This window comes from Erigeron canadensis, chromosome 5 (genome assembly GCF_010389155.1).
Source record: "Erigeron canadensis isolate Cc75 chromosome 5, C_canadensis_v1, whole genome shotgun sequence".
Classification (NCBI taxonomy): domain Eukaryota; kingdom Viridiplantae; phylum Streptophyta; class Magnoliopsida; order Asterales; family Asteraceae; genus Erigeron; species Erigeron canadensis.
Window position 1 is genome coordinate 40,579,913 of NC_057765.1, and position 19,356 is coordinate 40,599,268.

At 31.2% G+C, this 19,356-nt stretch overlaps 1 protein-coding gene across 1 annotated transcript; it reads left to right on the forward strand.

The window, feature by feature from the left end:
* The first annotated feature begins 891 nt into the window (after positions 1-891).
* LOC122602304 lies at positions 892-3,792 on the forward strand. The gene has a single exon (XM_043775005.1). The coding sequence runs from the start codon at positions 1,264-1,266 to the stop codon at positions 3,643-3,645; it is 2,382 nt and encodes a 793-aa protein (XP_043630940.1). The 5' UTR covers positions 892-1,263; the 3' UTR covers positions 3,646-3,792.
* Positions 3,793-19,356: the final 15,564 nt, after the last annotated feature.

Consider the following 19,356-nt stretch of genomic DNA (forward strand, 5'->3'; position numbering starts at 1 on the left):
TAATATAGTGTCAAAATCTTTTTTCCAATTTCGTGTCCAAAATGGAGGTGTGTGAAATAAATGAAAATGTTCTTTCTGTTGTAGCGTTTCTATCGTACCGAAACTAAAATTATTTGAAATAACTATCACTAATGGCCTTTGCAATGTTCACCAGATAGTACCGTTGGATGGTAAAAATGAATAGCATTGCTAAATATAATGTAATATTATGGGTTGTATTTAGGGTCCTTAAAATAGTTATATGCTCATTATAAAAAGGAACCCAAAAAAAAAAAACAAATACATTTTGAAAAGAAAAAAATTCTGGTAAAAATATAGTATAGTATAGTAATAGTAATTCAATATATATACATTAGACATGTTTTTACCATGTATTAATATATCATTTCGCCTTGCATAAAGCTATAACTCGTTATATACTTTACCTTTTGTCCTTTTACTAAAAAAAACTTTACTAAAATTACGTATTCTCCCACTAAAGTTATTGCAAATAAGTCTAAATCATTGAATTGGGTCATCATTACTCTACTTGTCATTATAAAAATAAGAATAGCTTTGATACATTGAAAATTGATTTTTTTTCAAACACAAACATTTTAATCAGTTTATGTTCTTATATTTTTCGAATATAAAAACTTTAATAGAGTTCAATAAAATACACTACATGTACACATTTTATTATTTAAATATATTTTAAAAAACATATATAATAATAATGCAGTATTGCAGTATGTCTCACAACAGCCCTCAAAAGCAAAAGCAGGTTTTTTTATTTTTAAAATACAAAGTTTTCTCACAAAAATTTGTAATGTATCAAAAATTACCAAAAATTGAGGAAGTTGATTTAAATGTGTCATAAAAACAAAAATAAACAAAACAGAGAAAAACACCCTTATTTGACTCACACTCTCCTTCCCACTTTGAACTATCTCTCTATCTCTCTCCAACACACAAAGAAACTTCCTCCCAACAACTCCTTCATCAAAATTTTCCAAAACAACCAACTTTTATAACTCGCCGGAGAACCACCATGAACCACCACCACTTCTCTGAACTCCGGCCACCATCCACTTTCTAAAACAATGCTACATACAAAACAAAAGTTTCAAATTCTTAACCATACCCCACCTTAAAAATAAATAAAAAATTCCACACATACCCACAAGTTTTTTCAACTCATTTCACTAAAATATTATACCAAAATCAAGAAATCTTGAAACTTGACCTCAAAATCAAGAAAAGCTTGAAACTTTAGTTGTTATAATGGCAACGGAGGCCAGTACAGTCAACACTGACCAAAACCCACAAAAACCCACATCGCCAAATTCACTCCCACCACCGGAGTCAACGGGGTCAACGCCGGTCAAGACTGTGAACAAAAGATATGAAGGGCTTGTAATGGTCCGTACAAAAGCTATAAAAGGGAAGGGAGCATGGTATTGGTCACATCTTGAACCCATTCTTGTTCATAATCCAGATACCGGTTCACCAAAAGCTGTCAAGCTCCGGTGCTGTTTATGTGGTGCAGTTTTCTCAGCTTCAAATCCGTCAAGAACAGCTTCTGAGCATCTGAAACGTGGGACTTGCCCAAATTTTAGCTCTGATTCAAACCCACAACCGATTTCTTCTGTTTCGCCTTCTGGAATGATGAATTTAACATCTCCGGCGAGTTCTTCCTCGCCGCAAAACCACCGGAAACGGAGCTCCGGCGGAAGGAATCGGACCTCTGCCGCTCAGTCGGTTTCTCCGATCACTATGGTTGAACCGGCTAGGTTTTCTGTTGATGGGCCTTACCCGGCCCATTTGACCCGACCAGACGCGGTTCCTGCATTGCCGGCGCCGGTGAGTGTTAGTATAAGTAGTGGTAGTGGATTGTACTCTATGCATCATCAGCAGTACCATCAGTTGTCAGGTGGGAAAGATGATTTAGGTGCTTTAGCAATGTTGGAAGATAGTGTGAAAAAACTCAAGTCCCCGAAAACATCACCACCTGGTCAAACGTTGACCAAGTCACAAATTGATTCATCACTTGATTTATTAGCAGATTGGGTGTATGAAAATTGTGGGTCTATTTCTTTTTCAAGTTTAGTCCATCCAAAGTTCAAGTCTTTTTTGACTTCACTTGGGTTACCCGAGTTAACCCGGAGAGAACTAGCCGGAGACCGGTTGGACTCGAAGTACTTAAGTGCGAAAACCGAGTCCGAGGCTCGAATTCGGGAGGCAATGTTCTTTCAAGTTTCATCAGATGGATGGAAACAAAAGAGTAATAATTCAGGTGAAAATAAGTTAGTGAATTTGTTTGTAAATTTGCCTAATGGAACTAGTGTGTTTAGAAGAGGTGTGTTTGCTAATGGCTATGTCTTTTCAAAATATGCTGAGGATGTTTTAATGGAAACAATTATGGAAATATGTGGGAATAATTTGCAACAATGTGTAGGGATTGTTTCTGATAAGTTTAAGTCAAAAGCTTTAAGGAATCTTGAAAACCAGCATCAATGGATGGTTAATATTTCATGCCAATTTCAAGGGGTTAATAGTTTGATTAGAGATTTTAGCAAGGAATTGCCATTGTTCAAGAACGTGAGTGATAATTGTTATAAAGTAGTGACCTTTGTGAATACAAATTCTCCAGTTAGGAATTCTTTTCTCAAGTATCAGTTTCAAGAATCAGGTCGAGCCCGGTTGTTAAGGGTGTCTTTCGGTAGCGAGTTTGAATTCGAACATGTTTTTGATATGGTAGATGATTTGTTAACTTATGCTAGGGTGTTGCAAATGGTTTTTCTTGATGAGAGTTATCAAAAAGTTTCAATGGAGGATCAAACGGCTAGGGAGATTGAAGAAACATGGAGAAATCCTCATTTTTGGAGGGAAATGGAGGCGGTCCATTCATTGGTTAAGTTGATTAAAGGCATGGCTCATGAGATTGAGAAAGAAAGACCGCGAATTGGGCAATGTTTGCCTCTTTGGGAGGAACTTAGAGTGAAAATCAAGGAATGGTGTTTGAAGTATCAAATGAATGAGATTCATGTGGAAAAGGTTTTTGATAAAAGGTTTAAGAAAAACTATCATCCTGCTTGGGCAGCTGCGTTTATACTTGATCCGTTTTATCTGATTCGAGATAGAAGTGGCAAGTATTTGCCTCCTTTCAAATGCTTAACCCCAGAGCAAGAAAAGGATGTTGACAAGCTTATAACACGCCTTGTGTCGCGAGAAGAAGCTCATATTGCTTTAATGGAGCTAATGAAATGGCGAACGGATGGGCTTGATCCAGTTTATGCTCAAGCCGTGCAACTCAAACAAAGAGATCCCCTCACGGGTAAAATGAAAATAGCAAACCCACAGAGTAGTAGGCTCGTTTGGGAAACTTACTTAACCGAGTTCAATTCTTTGAGGAAAGTCGCGGTGAGGTTGATCTTTCTTCATGCAACTTCATGTGGGTTCAAATGGAATTGGTCTTTTCCAAAATGGGCGCAATCAAGAAACGCAATGGAAAAGGCCCAAAAGTTGATCTTCATCGCGGCTCATTCAAGGCTCGAGAAGCAGGAGTTTTCGGATGATAATGATAAAGATGCGGACTTCTTTGCAATGGCTAATGGTGACGATGATATGGTGAATGAGGTTATGTTTGATGCACCTACACCGTAAAAATTCCATCTTTTACTTGCCTTTTGATTATATTATTCATAGTTTATTTATTCAGGATTTATTTTTTCTTGGCTATTTATTTTAATCTCTATTGTAGATGATTTTGGTACCATTCCTTGAGGGTGAAATGGTAAATTTTGTGAGAAATTGACTTTGTTTGATGAACTCAAGATTATTAGTTATATATCATTCCTAATGCTCTTGATAATTAAGAAACAAAATTTTAGATTATTGCCCCTTTATGAAAACATCGACAATATACCATGATGATATGTAGACAATTAAATACTTAGGGATGACAATTATACCCGTATCCGATGGGGAATTTGATACCCGAACCCATTTTGACCGGGAAATTTTTCAAATTAATCGGGGATAGGGACGAGTATGGGGATGTTATTCTATTCCCTGATGGGGATAGGGACGGGGATGGGAAACCGTAAATCCCCGATCCCCATACCCGAACCCAAAACTATTATATATATATTAGAATTACTTTAAGTTTTTACATATGTTAGAATTATTTTAAGTTTAGAGTTTTTTGTTTAATACTTTTAACTCGTATATGTTATATTTTATTTATCATTTATTTAACATAAACATTAGATTATATATAAAAAGAAAAGTTTGAACTACATGTTCTACTACTTATCTTATGCTACGATAAGTCTATTTTTATTCAAAAAAGGTATACCCGATACTCGACGGGGATCCCCGATACCTGATGGGAACGGGTATGGGGATTTAATTTATACTGACGGGGATGAGGATTACAAGTGGAAGCCGGGGATGGGGATCAAGATCTCCAACAATACTCACCCCGTTGTCATCCCTAATTGGAGATATGCTATATTGCCCCTTTAATGAGAGGGTTGAGATCCCTTCAAGTTAGGATAAAAATTAGATGTCATTGTTTTAAAAATTAATGATCAAAATTTAAAAATGATAAATAAATATTGAACATTAATTTAAATTCAATAATCAATATCTTTTCAACTTTATTCCTTAAGTTAATTTAGAGAATCCTTAGGCTTTAATGAGATTGGTAAATTTTCCTAGTGAATCACATGAGACTCCATGGACCATGATGCAAATTTCTACATTCAGACTCACTACTCTAAACAAGGTATGGGATCAATGTCTAACTTTTCTTTTTAACTTTTAAGTTTTAACTTTCCAGTGTTAATATATTCGTACCTAACATTATTTGTACTCGTTAACAGGTTAGATGTATGTGGAAATAGCACCCAAAAAACATATAAAAAAAAATCAAAATTTCTAACTCTGTTATGATCTTGTGTGTTTTAATAAGGCATTGTAAAAAAGAATTACAACTTACAATGTTCTAAAAAAATAGAAAATGATTAATCCTTCTAATTAAATAAACTAATAATCCTTCTAACTATGAGATGATGACATGTATAAAAATCAGAGGGCATAGTTAGGAAATAGCATTAGTGGATATCACATGTCACCTTCTTAATGTTTTAAGAGGATAATTAAACTAATCTTTATGAGGATTTATCATTTTCTAAAAAAAATATATATTCTACATTATACACTTTTTTCTAATATCGACAAAAACTTGTGCGTACATCTTGATAGATGGAAATATGAGCGAAGATTCTATAATCTATAAACATGCCTACCTTGTGTATTAAAAATTGTACTTTTTTTTACATTTCTTGTTTTTACTTTATATGGTACTAATTTATGGTTCCTGACATGCAGATAAGTAATTTGATGACATGGCTATGAGAGATTAAATTAGGTTATTGAGAAAAACGAATCCAAAGATTGGAAAATATATCAAGATTCTGTAAAAAAGGATTCTTCTTTTGGTTGTTTTAAATAAAAGTTGTTTTAAAAAAATATCTATATGGGGTTGGTCAAAGAAACACAAACCTTGGAAGGACTAATGTGCTAAGTTTATTCTTCACTAGGGGCTAAATTCTCAAGTTTGTTTTTTACTGCCTGCCAATGAAAAGCTAGTGCAAGTCCCTTTCTAATTTTTAAGGTGATGGAAGACATAAATAGGGGCTAGAATTGCAATGTGATGAATCTTTGAGAGGTTAAAAACGGTAAATGTTGATTGGTAAAAACAAGTTGTGAGAATATGCTCTTGAAGTTAAAAAACCAATTATGGTGGTGCTGGTGAGATTTTAATTTTAGATTTTTGATGATATGTGATTTTCATTAAGGGGTTTAAATTGGATAAAATTGGATATCTATTCGACGTGGAACTCTTTAATTGGATAAAATTGGATATCTATTCGATGTGGAACTCTTTAGTACAAACTCGATTAATACGTATGCTAGATTTTCCGATATTTGCGAGTAATTCACACTTTATAAGAAAAAGTTCATTTCCAACCGTGACGAATTAAGAGATGAAAATCAATTATCTAGAAATTAATGAAAATCAAGTATCTAGTTATAAATCAACTATCTACATCGATCACTGCCACCACAATTATACCGTTGTTACCGCTATCGTCGTCACATTATACAAATATTATATATGTATATGTAAAAAGTCATAGATGTGAAAGAACATTAATGTTGTTTTTTACCCTGCAATACCGAAAAAAATATGCTAAATCCAAGGATCACACGAGGCAAATGCTAGATTATGATTGTCAGATGCATGTCCGTGATCAACTCTTATGTATTGACTTTTCCATGCATTTGGATTATTCTTCCATGCCAAATGCTTCTAGCATTATGAGCAGCGTATGAACTTCTACATCCTTTGCATGTTTTAGGTTGTAGGCTTCCTCACATTTTTGTATAAATTATATGCACACTTACAAAAACTGTGTAATGACTTGGGTGTGGTTTATTCATCCATTACAAGTATTCATTTAATTTGTCGCGTTCGTGATAACATCATATGACAATTAAGCTAAAAGAGTCGCTTAACTGAAAGTTCCAAACTGAAGAGGCCAAGGTGAAGTTAACAAACCGAAGAGGCCGTTAGCCCCCTCTAAGAAAAGATAGTAAATTTTGGCCGGAAGAAATGCAGTGACGTGCATTTATTTTACATTACAACACAAGTTGAATTTGTTGTCTCCTCTTTGGAAAATTGTCGGCTAGAAGAAGTGCAAATGATCACAAATTTACATTACAAGCCTTTTCCCTTCTCTCTCAACTAATTTATATATTTGCATACACTGCATCTTTTTTTAAGTCTTCCATACGACCATACGTATACTAACCAAACACGGTCCTAAAAAAATACTAGTTGACATAGAAATGCTATATGATGAAGAAGTGCACATGATCACAAATTTAAATTACATATAAGCCTAAATACTTGGAACGATTTCTTTACATTTTTTATCCTTTTCAAAAAAATAGTTGACACAGAAATGCTATATGATGAATTGCATTACATAAAAGATAGATAGAGATATATTATTGTCCGGTATACCACGTGGGATTTTAAACTAGTGTCATACATCGTACTAAAATACCTCACACCATCTAGAATTACCCTGTACCCCCATATATGGCCTCCATGCCATCGTAAAATAAAATTATATTTTTGGTACCTAAATTTATAATTATATTCTTTAAATGAAAAACTTACATATAATATTAAAAAGTACGCTGGTTATTTTTTCATTTTTATTCCAAACATATACGTTGTTTGTGTTTCCGTTAAAGCCCCAACATGATCGAGGGTATCAAAAATGAAGAAAATAACCAACTCCCGGATATTATTTGTAATTTCTTCACTTAGAGACTGTAAGCGAATTTTGTAACAACTTTAGGTATCAAAAATATAATTTCTCCAAAAATAATGACAAAAATGTTGATCTTCTTAGCTCTATTGTTCAACAATTGAATTCGGTTACTAAGTCTTTGCTTTTTTTTTCTTTTTATAAAAAGCGCGTTAGTAGTTAGCATTTAACATTCGAGACACCACAGTGACATCCAATTGGTCAGTATGCGATGCTCGAACCACGCATGACTAGCATGAAACCTGTTGGTGTTACCCACCCAGACTCACTACGGCCTACACGCAGCCTCACTACGGAGCCTACACGCAGACTACCTTGGATCTGATAATTATGGAAAACATATACATTCTCCCAATATGAAGATTTGCACTTATCTCTTAGACAGTTGGTTACGCGGAAGATAACTATGAATCCCCTAAAAGCGGCAACAAATCTATTCCAAGAGGAAAAAACCCTACTTGGAGAGCACGACATATTCAACCTATAAAAAGGGGACACAATACACAATGGAGATCATTCTCGGCACTCTCAACACACATACAACACATAGTTTGCGTACAAAAGGTTCTCACACCTTACCGCAAGAAAATCGTCAGCATGCAACCATAAACTCTTTATCCTCTCCGTTCTAGGATCCCGCCTCGGTGTACAAACAAAACCCAGGACTCTCGAAAATCCTCCCTATAAATCCACTCCTACAAATGTAGTAAGTGCAATTCAAACCCTGACGGATTTTCCCAAGATCAAATACCTTACCAATGGGCCACCAACCCATTGGCTCTAAAGTCATTATTGCTTGTTCAGACGATTATGTATATTGTGTGATGGTCGATTTGGAAGTTTTGCAATGAAGAAATCTTCCACCTATTATAAGACGCGATGAAGTATTGTTTGACTCGATTGTTAGCCGTTAGTTCTTTTAAGCCTCAAGTAAGAATAAGCCGAATTATTACTATTTTAAAATGATGATAATAATAATAATTATCATTATTAATATTATTATTATTATTATTATTATTATTATTAAACAACAAATCTACAATACTCTTATCCTACTTAATTGCGAAACTTCTGAATCGACCACCACACAATATACACAGTCACATCAACAAACAAAGACTTAGAAACCAAATTTAATTGTTGCACAATAAAGCTAAGAAAATTAGCGGATTGAGTAAAGATCGACTAATGTTTTATCAAACCTTTATAATCAAGTTCAAAGTTTGATAAGACTCGCATGCTTTATAACTTAGGTATTTTGATACTTACGTCTTACAATCTATTCAGATAGATCGAGTTTGACGTCATCAAACTCCGTCAAACCAAGCCATTTCCGTTTTTTTTTTTTTTTAATGTTGATCATAAGTTGTATATTTTATGAGATTTTTTCAATAACAAGTTACCCGTATGTTTATGACTTAATCTTAAAAGACTTTTAAAATTAGCACTCGTATATATGTTATAATATAATGTAGATACAAACTCAAAACTTAAATGTTTTAAAATAATTAATTAAACTTTTTAAAAATATATGGTCATTGATTTTGAAGAAAACTACATTTTTGATATCTGAAATGTCAAAAGTTTCACTCATAATCTCTAAGTGTGAAAATTACAAATAATATCAAAAAGTTGGTTATTTTTTTCATTTTTAATACTCTCACGTGTTGGTCACGTGGGGGCGATAAAAAAAAAGGCGTATGTATTAAGCATCAAAAATGGAAAAAATAACCAACTTTTTAATATTATTTGTAATTTCCTCACTTAGAAATCATAAGTGAAAATTTTGACTTATTCCATCCATAACAAATATCTTTAATTAGGAGCATGGATGGGTCGGTTTAATGTGGTTATAGACTTAATTATGGTATATTCCTCGGTAAAAGTTTTTTTGTTAAGTGAGAAACCTTAATCTTTTGAAAATGATTGATATGTCTTAATAAACGGTCTAAAGATGTGTCTAAAAATCTAGTGATGACACATGGTATGATTTAAGGTGGAGATTAAGAAAAAGAATGAGTGACATCCATGTATCATCTATTGAATATTTTAGACATATTTTTAGGTCTATATTTTAGGCATATATATTATTACCCTAATCTTTTAGTTATGTTTCAAACAATTAAATTATGATTAATTTGTTGGCCAGTTTAGTTAACCACTAGTACATAATTTCAAAAATGAAAAAAAGTAAAAATAAACTTATTTATATATTTACGAATACTAATCATTTATTTTTGTTCTTAAATCAAATACATACTAAAGTAGAAAATTTTGTACGGATATGAACGTACTTTTTTAATTCCAATGATGTTTTTAATGTTTTTGAGAAAACAATTTGTAAAACTAAGAACCCTAACGTTTGAAACGATGGTTTTTACTTTTTAATGCAAGGGAGACGTTTTGAAAGCCGGACTTTTATTACGTGGCAATAAATCAAAAAATCATACAATATTTTATCAGATTTAACAAATCATCTTTTTTAAAGTATAGATTCCCCAATACTTAAGATAAGTACAATATCACCTTTAACATTAACTACTTTTACATTTACCACCATCGTCGTCCTCATCACCTGTCTCCACTGTCGTTTCCACTACCGTTCCCTGCCATCACTATCCCTACCGCCGTCGTATTGCATGGACATAAATTTAATTATTAAAAAATCATAGAGATATGATGTTTAGAATGTCTTCTTTGCATTAAAAAGCGAAGTTCTGCGTTTCAAACGCCGGAGTTCAATTCCCAAAAAACTTAGTTAATATGGATCGTGATAATTTATAATTTAAATGTATCAGGATCAGTTTAGCTAATATGGTTACATTGACAATGATTCATGGATGTTAAAGTTAATCGTAAAAATTTCACAATGTTTATAAATCTTGTTTTTTTTAGTTCTATTTTATGTAATATTGTAGTTCAATGTTAATTGGTCGTCCAAAAAATGTACTTAAAATGAGATATTTTTAGTACTTCAACACAATATAGAGTTATCGGTCTATATATCTGATATAATCTATTTGGCCGGAGACCTAAAATCATCATATTGTCATTGCATACACATCGATAGAATTCAATAATTGGTTATGGTTAATGTTTTAAAAACCAGTATTCTAGTCATGCTATTGTTGAAAATTTTTCCGGTATTATTAGTGTTATCGGTATTATCAAAAATATCGGGCAGTATGACAATTTTTAATTTATTATATCTTTTTTTATAAATATCTTACAAATCTTGTTATATTTTAACGAAAATACTCAAACTACAATTATAATCCACTAAAAAATAATACAAAAATAGGTATTTTATAACAAAATATAAGTTTTAAAGTATACAAATAACCAAAAAAATACATTAAAGTATTATAAAATGAACTTTTAAAACAATTCTTTTCTTTTTTTTTTTTGAAAATACAGGAAATACCAGAATGGTTATACCGGGAATACCGAAAATACCGGTCGGTACTGAATAATGAGAATACCGGAAAAATACCGGGGCTTAAAATACCATAGTACCCTTCGATATCGGTAATACCGGCTGGTATTTACCAGTATTTAAAACATTGGTTATGGTTATCTATACTACCTATATAAACAAACTACCCCCTCCCTCATTCAACTCTCTACCTTTGAATTACCTAATATACCCTCTACATTTAAACTACCTCCACATACCTTATCCCTGAAATTCCGAGATTACCCTTAATAATAAAAAAAAACTCTACAATTACCTAAAACCCGTATTTGTTATAAAATCCCCATTAACTCTAAAGTTATTGTTGAATGTATTGCTACGGATAAATTTTAATCTTTGACTATTTATTTTTTTTAATTGCCTTGGTCTCTTTCCCTACAATTGTAAGTGGTTATTTTTTATGGTTAGTGTTTGCACTTCATTATTTTTTGCACCTAATCCGCGACTTACTTTTAGAATGATATATACGGTTAGATCCTGCATTGACACATCTCATAAATGTAAACTGAACGTTATAAACCGTTACGGTGTTTAAAGCGTTATAGACCGTCGCCGCTGCAACGCGCGGACACCACTCTATGTGATTAGAAACCTGCTTTTTCTCACCCTGAATTAGAGCCATTAATATTTATTAGATAAGTTAATTTGTTTTTGATATTTAAAAATAATGGAAATAATTGTTAATGTGTTCTAAACAAAAAAATTTCATTTGCCCCTAGATATTTATTAGATGTACATTATTATTCATCAGCATATGAGAAGAGAGAATCCAGCTTGGATATTGCTACAGTACCTACATATATTACCTTTAAAGTATAATTTTATTGGCTAATCATAGGTCCATAGTAATAACATTTACTCGTAATAGAGTTAAACTTAAGTATTCATGATTTAAATAGTTTTCGTGTTTCGTAAAACCTACTGTTTCGTTCCCATCATAAAATAGTTTTCTAAAACAATTTGTTAAATCCTGTAGAGCATATATACAAAATTTATTACTTCGTGAAGGGTATTAATATTACCATATCAATCAAACTCAATAATCATATAGTACAATATACTTGAAGAGCCATATGTGATGATTTTATGAAAGTAAAAAAATTATTGCAAACCATGTACATGCAACTATTCTAAAAGGCCGGTTTGATCATCACAATGAGTTATTGCTAAAGGATGGGTGTTTTGTCATAAAACCACTTTATCATAAAGCAACTTCCCTCAATAATTAAAAAAGCTTCCACACGATTTTACATTTATACATTTTCAATAAAATATTGGAAGTATTTTCCACAAAACCTAATTTCAAGATTTTGATATGATGATTTGACCACACAAACTCTTATTAAGTACTCCAAAAATGGGATTTTTAAACTTGTATATTTACGGTATTATACATCATAGGATACTTAGGTAATTTTTAAAAATAAAAAAGTATTAGTAGTTTTCTTGCAAAATGAAACAGATACAACATTTTTCTAAAAGAAAAATGCATTTCTCGTTCTTCAAAAAGAATCTTGGTGACTTAACATGTGATATAAATTAATTATAACGTTTAATTAATGGGAGTTGATATTTGTACCACGAATTTTGATTAATATACCACAACATATAATTTTATAGCTGACTGTACAAACTAACAATACACAATAATAGTAAAACTATCAAAATAAGTGGTACAAATATCACTTCCCTTAATTAATATATCAAAGTTATGTATTACAGTATTACCAACTTATACAATTTGTTCTGAAGTTAGTATATTGTGAAAAATGAATCCTGAAGTTATACAGGAGCTAGACTCAATACTCATAGACGTCAGAAACATCCTGCTTGATGAGATTTTATTGCAACATGATTCAACATGACTTTTGTGTGAATGTGTGATTGAGATTTCGAGAAGCTCATAGACCGGTACCTATCTGGTACCGGATTGAACACCGCGTTGACCCCCTGATACCGGTAGGGTGGAGTGCGAATTGGTGACCATGGTGTCGGTTGTGGTGCCTATGTTGTTTTGTCTTTTCTTCCTTATTTATTTCTTAAATAAATAGAAAGGCTGGGGAGGGGAAGGGAGGGGTGGTGAGACATTCTTATCATTAGGCAGCGAGCGGGGAGAAGAAGCAAAACCGGAGAGGAAAGGGGAGGGGTGGTAAAGCCCTCCGTCCACCCTAATGCATTCTCAGTAAATGCCCATATTATACTCCTAAAATAGTTCTATTAAACTTGTACTCCTAGATAATTAGTCATACAGTTTTAATAACGTTTTCTCGATACTCCTAATACTTCTCATATAGCTCAGTAGATGAGCACCAGTTTTACATTCTAGAAGTCTCAAGTTTGAAACATGAGAATAACATTTCAAGGATTTTCACAAATAAAGTTTGCCAGTGAAGCAGGTTTGAATCTTGCAAAAGGGACAAAATTTTATCTCAACTAAATGTTGTGTCTTTAGGCGGTTTAGTTAAGAGTTTCTCCTCTGTTACGAGCAAATGATCCACAGCTTTCAAAGAAAAAAACTTTATTCCTAATCTTTCATTACTTGCTTCAACTTAAACAAAACCACAATTAAAAAAGTTGTCTTGACAAGTTATGTGAACAAACACAATAGGTCTAACAATAATTTTGGAGTATATTGCAATCATCGTTTATGAGCTAAAGACTTTTATATATAAAAAAATAAATACAATATTGCAATAATACGTTAATTGCATTGTATAGAGCCATCACCATTCACCACAATCTAAAAAAAGTATAAAAAATAAATCACTTACAAAACTTAAATTATTATTATAATAAATTAGGTGAGTCATATGATAGTTTATTCTAGAAAAAGTTAAATAATAGAAACGAGACTAGATGTGTGACATAAAAATCAACTTTTTGGTGAGTGAAATGAGTATGGTAGAAATAATGGAGGGTGTAAAAGGCAATAGTACAAACAATTAAGTACCTTTTTATAAATGAGGGGCCAGTTTAGTATTCACCTAATTAATTACCATTTAGTGGCCAAGATTCAAATTATTGTCGGCAATACCATTCTTTTTTCATTTTTACAATTATAATACGAGTAATAAGTTAGAGTATTAATTAACTTGCTACTTAATAAAATGAGAAAAAATGGAATTCTTAACAGATTTTGAAGGAAAATGATTAATCAACTTAATTGGCGTGCCTAAAAATATGCCTAAGAACTTAAGAATTTGACATGTGGATTCCACTAATTCTCTTTCCTAATTCTGCTTCCTGATTTTTCCTCATGTCACCATCTTACAATTAGGCACATCTTTAAGTACACCAATTAGGTTGATTTATCATTATCCGGTTTTGAAAGAGGAAATTGCTATAGCAACTAAAATTTATTTACGTTAAATATTTCAAATATGTGTAAAACTATTGTGTCTTGTTTAGGTCCGTTCATAAAAATATGTTATTTGTCATATGTCAATTTCAATATATATATATATATATATATATATAGGTTTTAGGTAAAATAAAATAAGTATTAAAGTAAAACAAATAAAACAATATATTTTTCTTTAGTGATAATCACCGTGCATCATGAAAATCATCGTATATCAATTGTTTCGTGAATCGTCGTGTATCAATTTAACTATAATCTAAGAGTCAAGATTTTGTCTTATTTGTTTTACTTGTTTTACAATACTCAACTTATATATATATATATATATATATAACGTTTAAGTTGCCACATATCAAACATAGTCATAAAAACTATGTTTAGTAAATTCTATCATCCTTTTTCTCTCCTTTTTATTTCTTTCGTTCATTAATATATTATGAATAAATGAAAAATTCATTTAAATAGTACATATTTAATACACACTAACCTACTAAACAAAAACTCTATATAAATGTATGTGTATGTATACATATCGACATGTACTTATTATGGTATATCGTGTGATGCGGTGGTAGTGGTGGCGAAGACGGTCTGGTAGTGGCAGACCGGCAATGACTGGTGGTGACAGATTGACAGTGATAACTTTTGTTGGTGATAATGACATTGATTGGTATAATTTGATATAAATGTAATTGATGTAAAAATATTAGTAAATATATTTTAGAAAATAAGGGTTTATAGTATAAATTGATAGATAAAAGTTTTGGGTGTTAGTTATAATAAAAGCAAATTGAGTAATTTTTTATGTGTCTTCGTTAAAATGATGGTTCAGTAAGGATAATTAGGTCAATTATAATATTTTATTCTATTCTCTTTAACGTCTCTAAACCATTTTGTTTTTATAGTTTAATCTTAACAGCTCGAGGATCTTAATTTTCAAAATATAATTATAGTTATATTTATTTATTTTTAGAAGAAAATCTAGTTAAACTTTTTAGCAAAAAACAGGAGTATTTACTGTATTCATTTTGAGTTACCCCTCGTTTGTTACATTTCATTGATTTTAGAATAAAGGTAAAGTGGGTATAATGATTATTGCAAGGATGACAATTTTTCCTTTTATACAAGAATCTTTCCCTTGTCTATGCTATGTTATTTTTTTTAATTGAACAACTGTATGCTATGTTATACTTGGACCCTTTATTAACTATTATTATTATTATTATTTTTTGAACATTACCCTTTATTAATTATTGGTTTATATCAGCTGAAATAATAGACTATAATTTTTTTAGTACAGTACATGTTAATTATTGTTATCAATCATCTATTTGTTGTTGTTGCAATACAGTATGTACTAAAACTTATTTGTTAACGTTCTATCTTCTTACAGATCATTTTCAGTATTAGACTAACTACTTAATAGAAAATGTTTCTGTAAAAAGGGAGTGATAAAAGTGTGAATTTTTTTAAAGATTAGCTGGAAAATGATTTTTTTTGTTGTTGTTTGGTCACTTAAGTCGCTCAGGCCTCAGGGGTAGACCCAAAGTGTCTAAAAGTATATTTCCTAAATAAAAATTGTGTATATAAAAGGTAGCATATTCCAAAAAAAAAAAAAAAAAACAATAGAATACATTTGATCCAATTATTCTATCAGCGATCAGATGGTATTTGAGTCTGGATCTACCACTCATGAATCAACATCTATGTATATAAACCATATTACATAAACATAAATAATTACATTTTTTAATTATTTTATTATTTTTTAAAAATTTTATTATTATTATTTTTTACCTTTCAAAAAAATAATAATTACGGGATGGTATTTATTTACTTGTGTAGTTATGTTGATTCACATGGCTCTACTGCTATTCATATCGTCTTTTGTAATGAGTTAATGACCAATTCCAAATTTATCTCAGTGCTCTAACATGAGGACAAAACCTGGTCCCATTTTTCAATACCTTTTACGAGCATTTTCCATTAATTAATTAACTAATTAAAATTTTTAATTTTTTTAAATTAATTAAATTAACACATATCTAAATTAATTTATATTTTTAATTTTCTATTACCAATTTACACTTTAAGCAAGTTTAAAAATAATTGATATTTTATGGCATTATGTCTGGCTGATAATAAAATATACTTAGAGAGATTACAACATTTGAATTAACACGAATTAATATTTATATCAATATCAAGACTGAGGGCTTAGATAGAAAGCAAGGAATCCTATTAGAGTGATGTAGGTCAGCCTATAAGATGAAACCGAAGATACTAAGCCAAAGTTCGTATGCGGGGAGCTACGGCTGAAAGAAAAGTATCTAAGACATACGAACGAAGTGACGGACCCTTTTAGAGATAGGGGCGGCTTTCTTGTGGTAGTCATTGCGAACATTTCTCTTCTTCTCTTAGCGTGCACAGTTTGCTTAACTCTTCTTTTGTCTATGATTTGGCCCTTCAGTGGTAGAACCTGGTGAACCGGGCAATTAGTTTATATTATTGATTGTAATCAAATTAATTGTAATATTGTTATTATTAGTAATTATAATCAGACTATAATTAAGATAATCATTTAGTAATTGGAATCAAACTATATTTTGGATACAAATTCTTCTTATATAAACTTAATCCTTAAAATAAAATCACAACACACGAAATCATTAAAAACCCCACGAACCAGTTGCTACTATTATTGTTCTTAACAATCGTGACTAACGAAACATAAAATCACTTTTCTACAAGAGATCAATGAGAATTCGGTCAATTGTGTAATCAAAGTTAATATATTGCTTATTTGAAAGAGTTTACGTAGAATAAACTCTGCTATACCAATCCAGATATGATTTAGCTTTTAGTAAAGATATGAATATCTCAAATAATTTTTAAGTATATTTTTACATTTGATATATAAGTATATTTTTATTCAATATACTAATTCATATATTAATAATGTTATAAACCCATATATCTGACACCGGTCTAAAATTTAATATATAGTATTTTACATGTACTGTGTATTAGTTTTTTTCTCCCTTCTAAGTTTAAACAGATGTAGTATGCCTGCAATCTTTACATGTCGGGATGTGTAACCCCACCAGGGGAAAATGTGTAACCCCACCATAGAAGGTATTAGCGGCGACGTTGCCGCTAATACTGCGGGCCCCCATGTCTGTAATGGTAAATCTGAACGAGAAATTAACGGCCCCCCTGTCAGTGTTAGAGTATTAGCGGTGACGTCGCCACTAATACCTTGGTCAGGTTCACTTTTGTCTAGTGGTGTTACCCTCTGCCTTACATATTTATCATAATAATAATAATAATATAATAATAAGGAAAGTCATTAAATTTACATGTTAGCTAATTAGTTTATAGTTAGCTAGAGATATTTTCTAAATATATTATATGGGCCTCGAAGGTGAGTTTTTCTCATCGTCTCGGGTTCGAGTCTTAGGTTTCTTAACTCAATGTATTTTTGATGAGAAGGAGGTTGAAGATGCAGCAAATCAGATTTAAATTGCCTCCACCACATTTAAATAGAAATTAACTTTATATAAAAAAAACTAATTAGTCTATACAAATCATCACCACTACATATCACTATCTTAACCATTTTATTCTTTTGGGTTTTATTGCACGCATCAGCTAATGTGCATTAAATAGTTATATAGTATTAAACATTATTTTAAAATTTTATACACACATCAATCATTAAGTATAATTTTATACTTCAATTATCTCCAAAGTATAACTTTTTTTTTTTTTTTTTTACCGTTCAAATATATATATATTTTTTAATTTTTTATCTCCAATGGTGAGTCTATAAAAAGGTTTAGAACTTTGAAGATGTTTATATTTTTGTGAGTCAAAGTGATTAAACAACTAAATATGCGTCTAAGAAAAAAGCTCCAATTAATTGATTTAACAATATTAATATAATAATTTTTATCAAGATAAATAAAGTCTAGTATATATTGTACAACCAAATATGCGTCTAAAACACTTCATTCAGTACCAAGGTCATTGTGGCCCCAAGTTGATCGATTGATTCTAACATGATAATAGTCAGGTTTTTTCTTCTTTTAATTCAACATTTACAAATTTTATAAACTTTCATTTCGGGCTAATTACAATATGGTTACGTTTTCTTTTTAAATCAATTTTCTAACACAAGTCACACAACCTTCATGCCACTTTTATTTTATAAACTATTACGTTGTATAGATTATTTTTTTTGATAAAAGAGTATATCAACTATTTTCACCGTGTATATTTTCTAAAAAAAGTCGCCTATTTAACTATTTTCTTAAAGTCTTGCTTAACATATATTTGGTAAAATTTGGACCCACAATTGTACGATGAGTGGTGCCCCACCAATAATAAAAGTGAAATATGATGTATACATAAATAAATCAAAAATAATGCATCCTACTTTGCTGCCTACGCCTAACAACCACCGTATATTTTTTATTTTTATTTTAATTTTACCTTCCATGTCCGCCGGCTAGTATTGTTTGTTTTCTCTTTATAATTGTTTTGACAGAAAGTTAGAGAAGGTATTTTGGTATATTAAGTCTTGATCATCCGTTTTTAATACATCCATATTCACTCAATCACTGTGTATCTTTTTGACTAACATTTTGTTTCCGCACACACACACGTTGTATTATAAACATACGCATACGCTATATACAGAATCAGTACGTTTTCCAGACCTTGGTTAGGAGCACACTATCTATATATCCCACCTATTACAATCCGATCATATCAAGATTGGTATTGTGGTTTGCAATATATAGCAGCCTGGATTAATACAAAACTTGGCTCTTTAGTTTTTGGAAAACTATGCTAGCTAGTTTTAATTTTATACTATATTTATTTGGAAATTACTAAGTGTAACCTTTATATACGACTGTATGTAATATGCATAAAAGAAATACTGTATCTTTTATATTAAAAGTTCACCATTAAGGTTTATAATAGAGTTAATTATTGAAATGGTTACTAACGTTTGCGTCATATTACTGGTTTTATACTTTTCCTTTCGAAATTACGCTGATCATATCCAACGTATGCAAATTTCCACTCGTACAATACTGGACGCTAAAGCCGTCACGTGACCG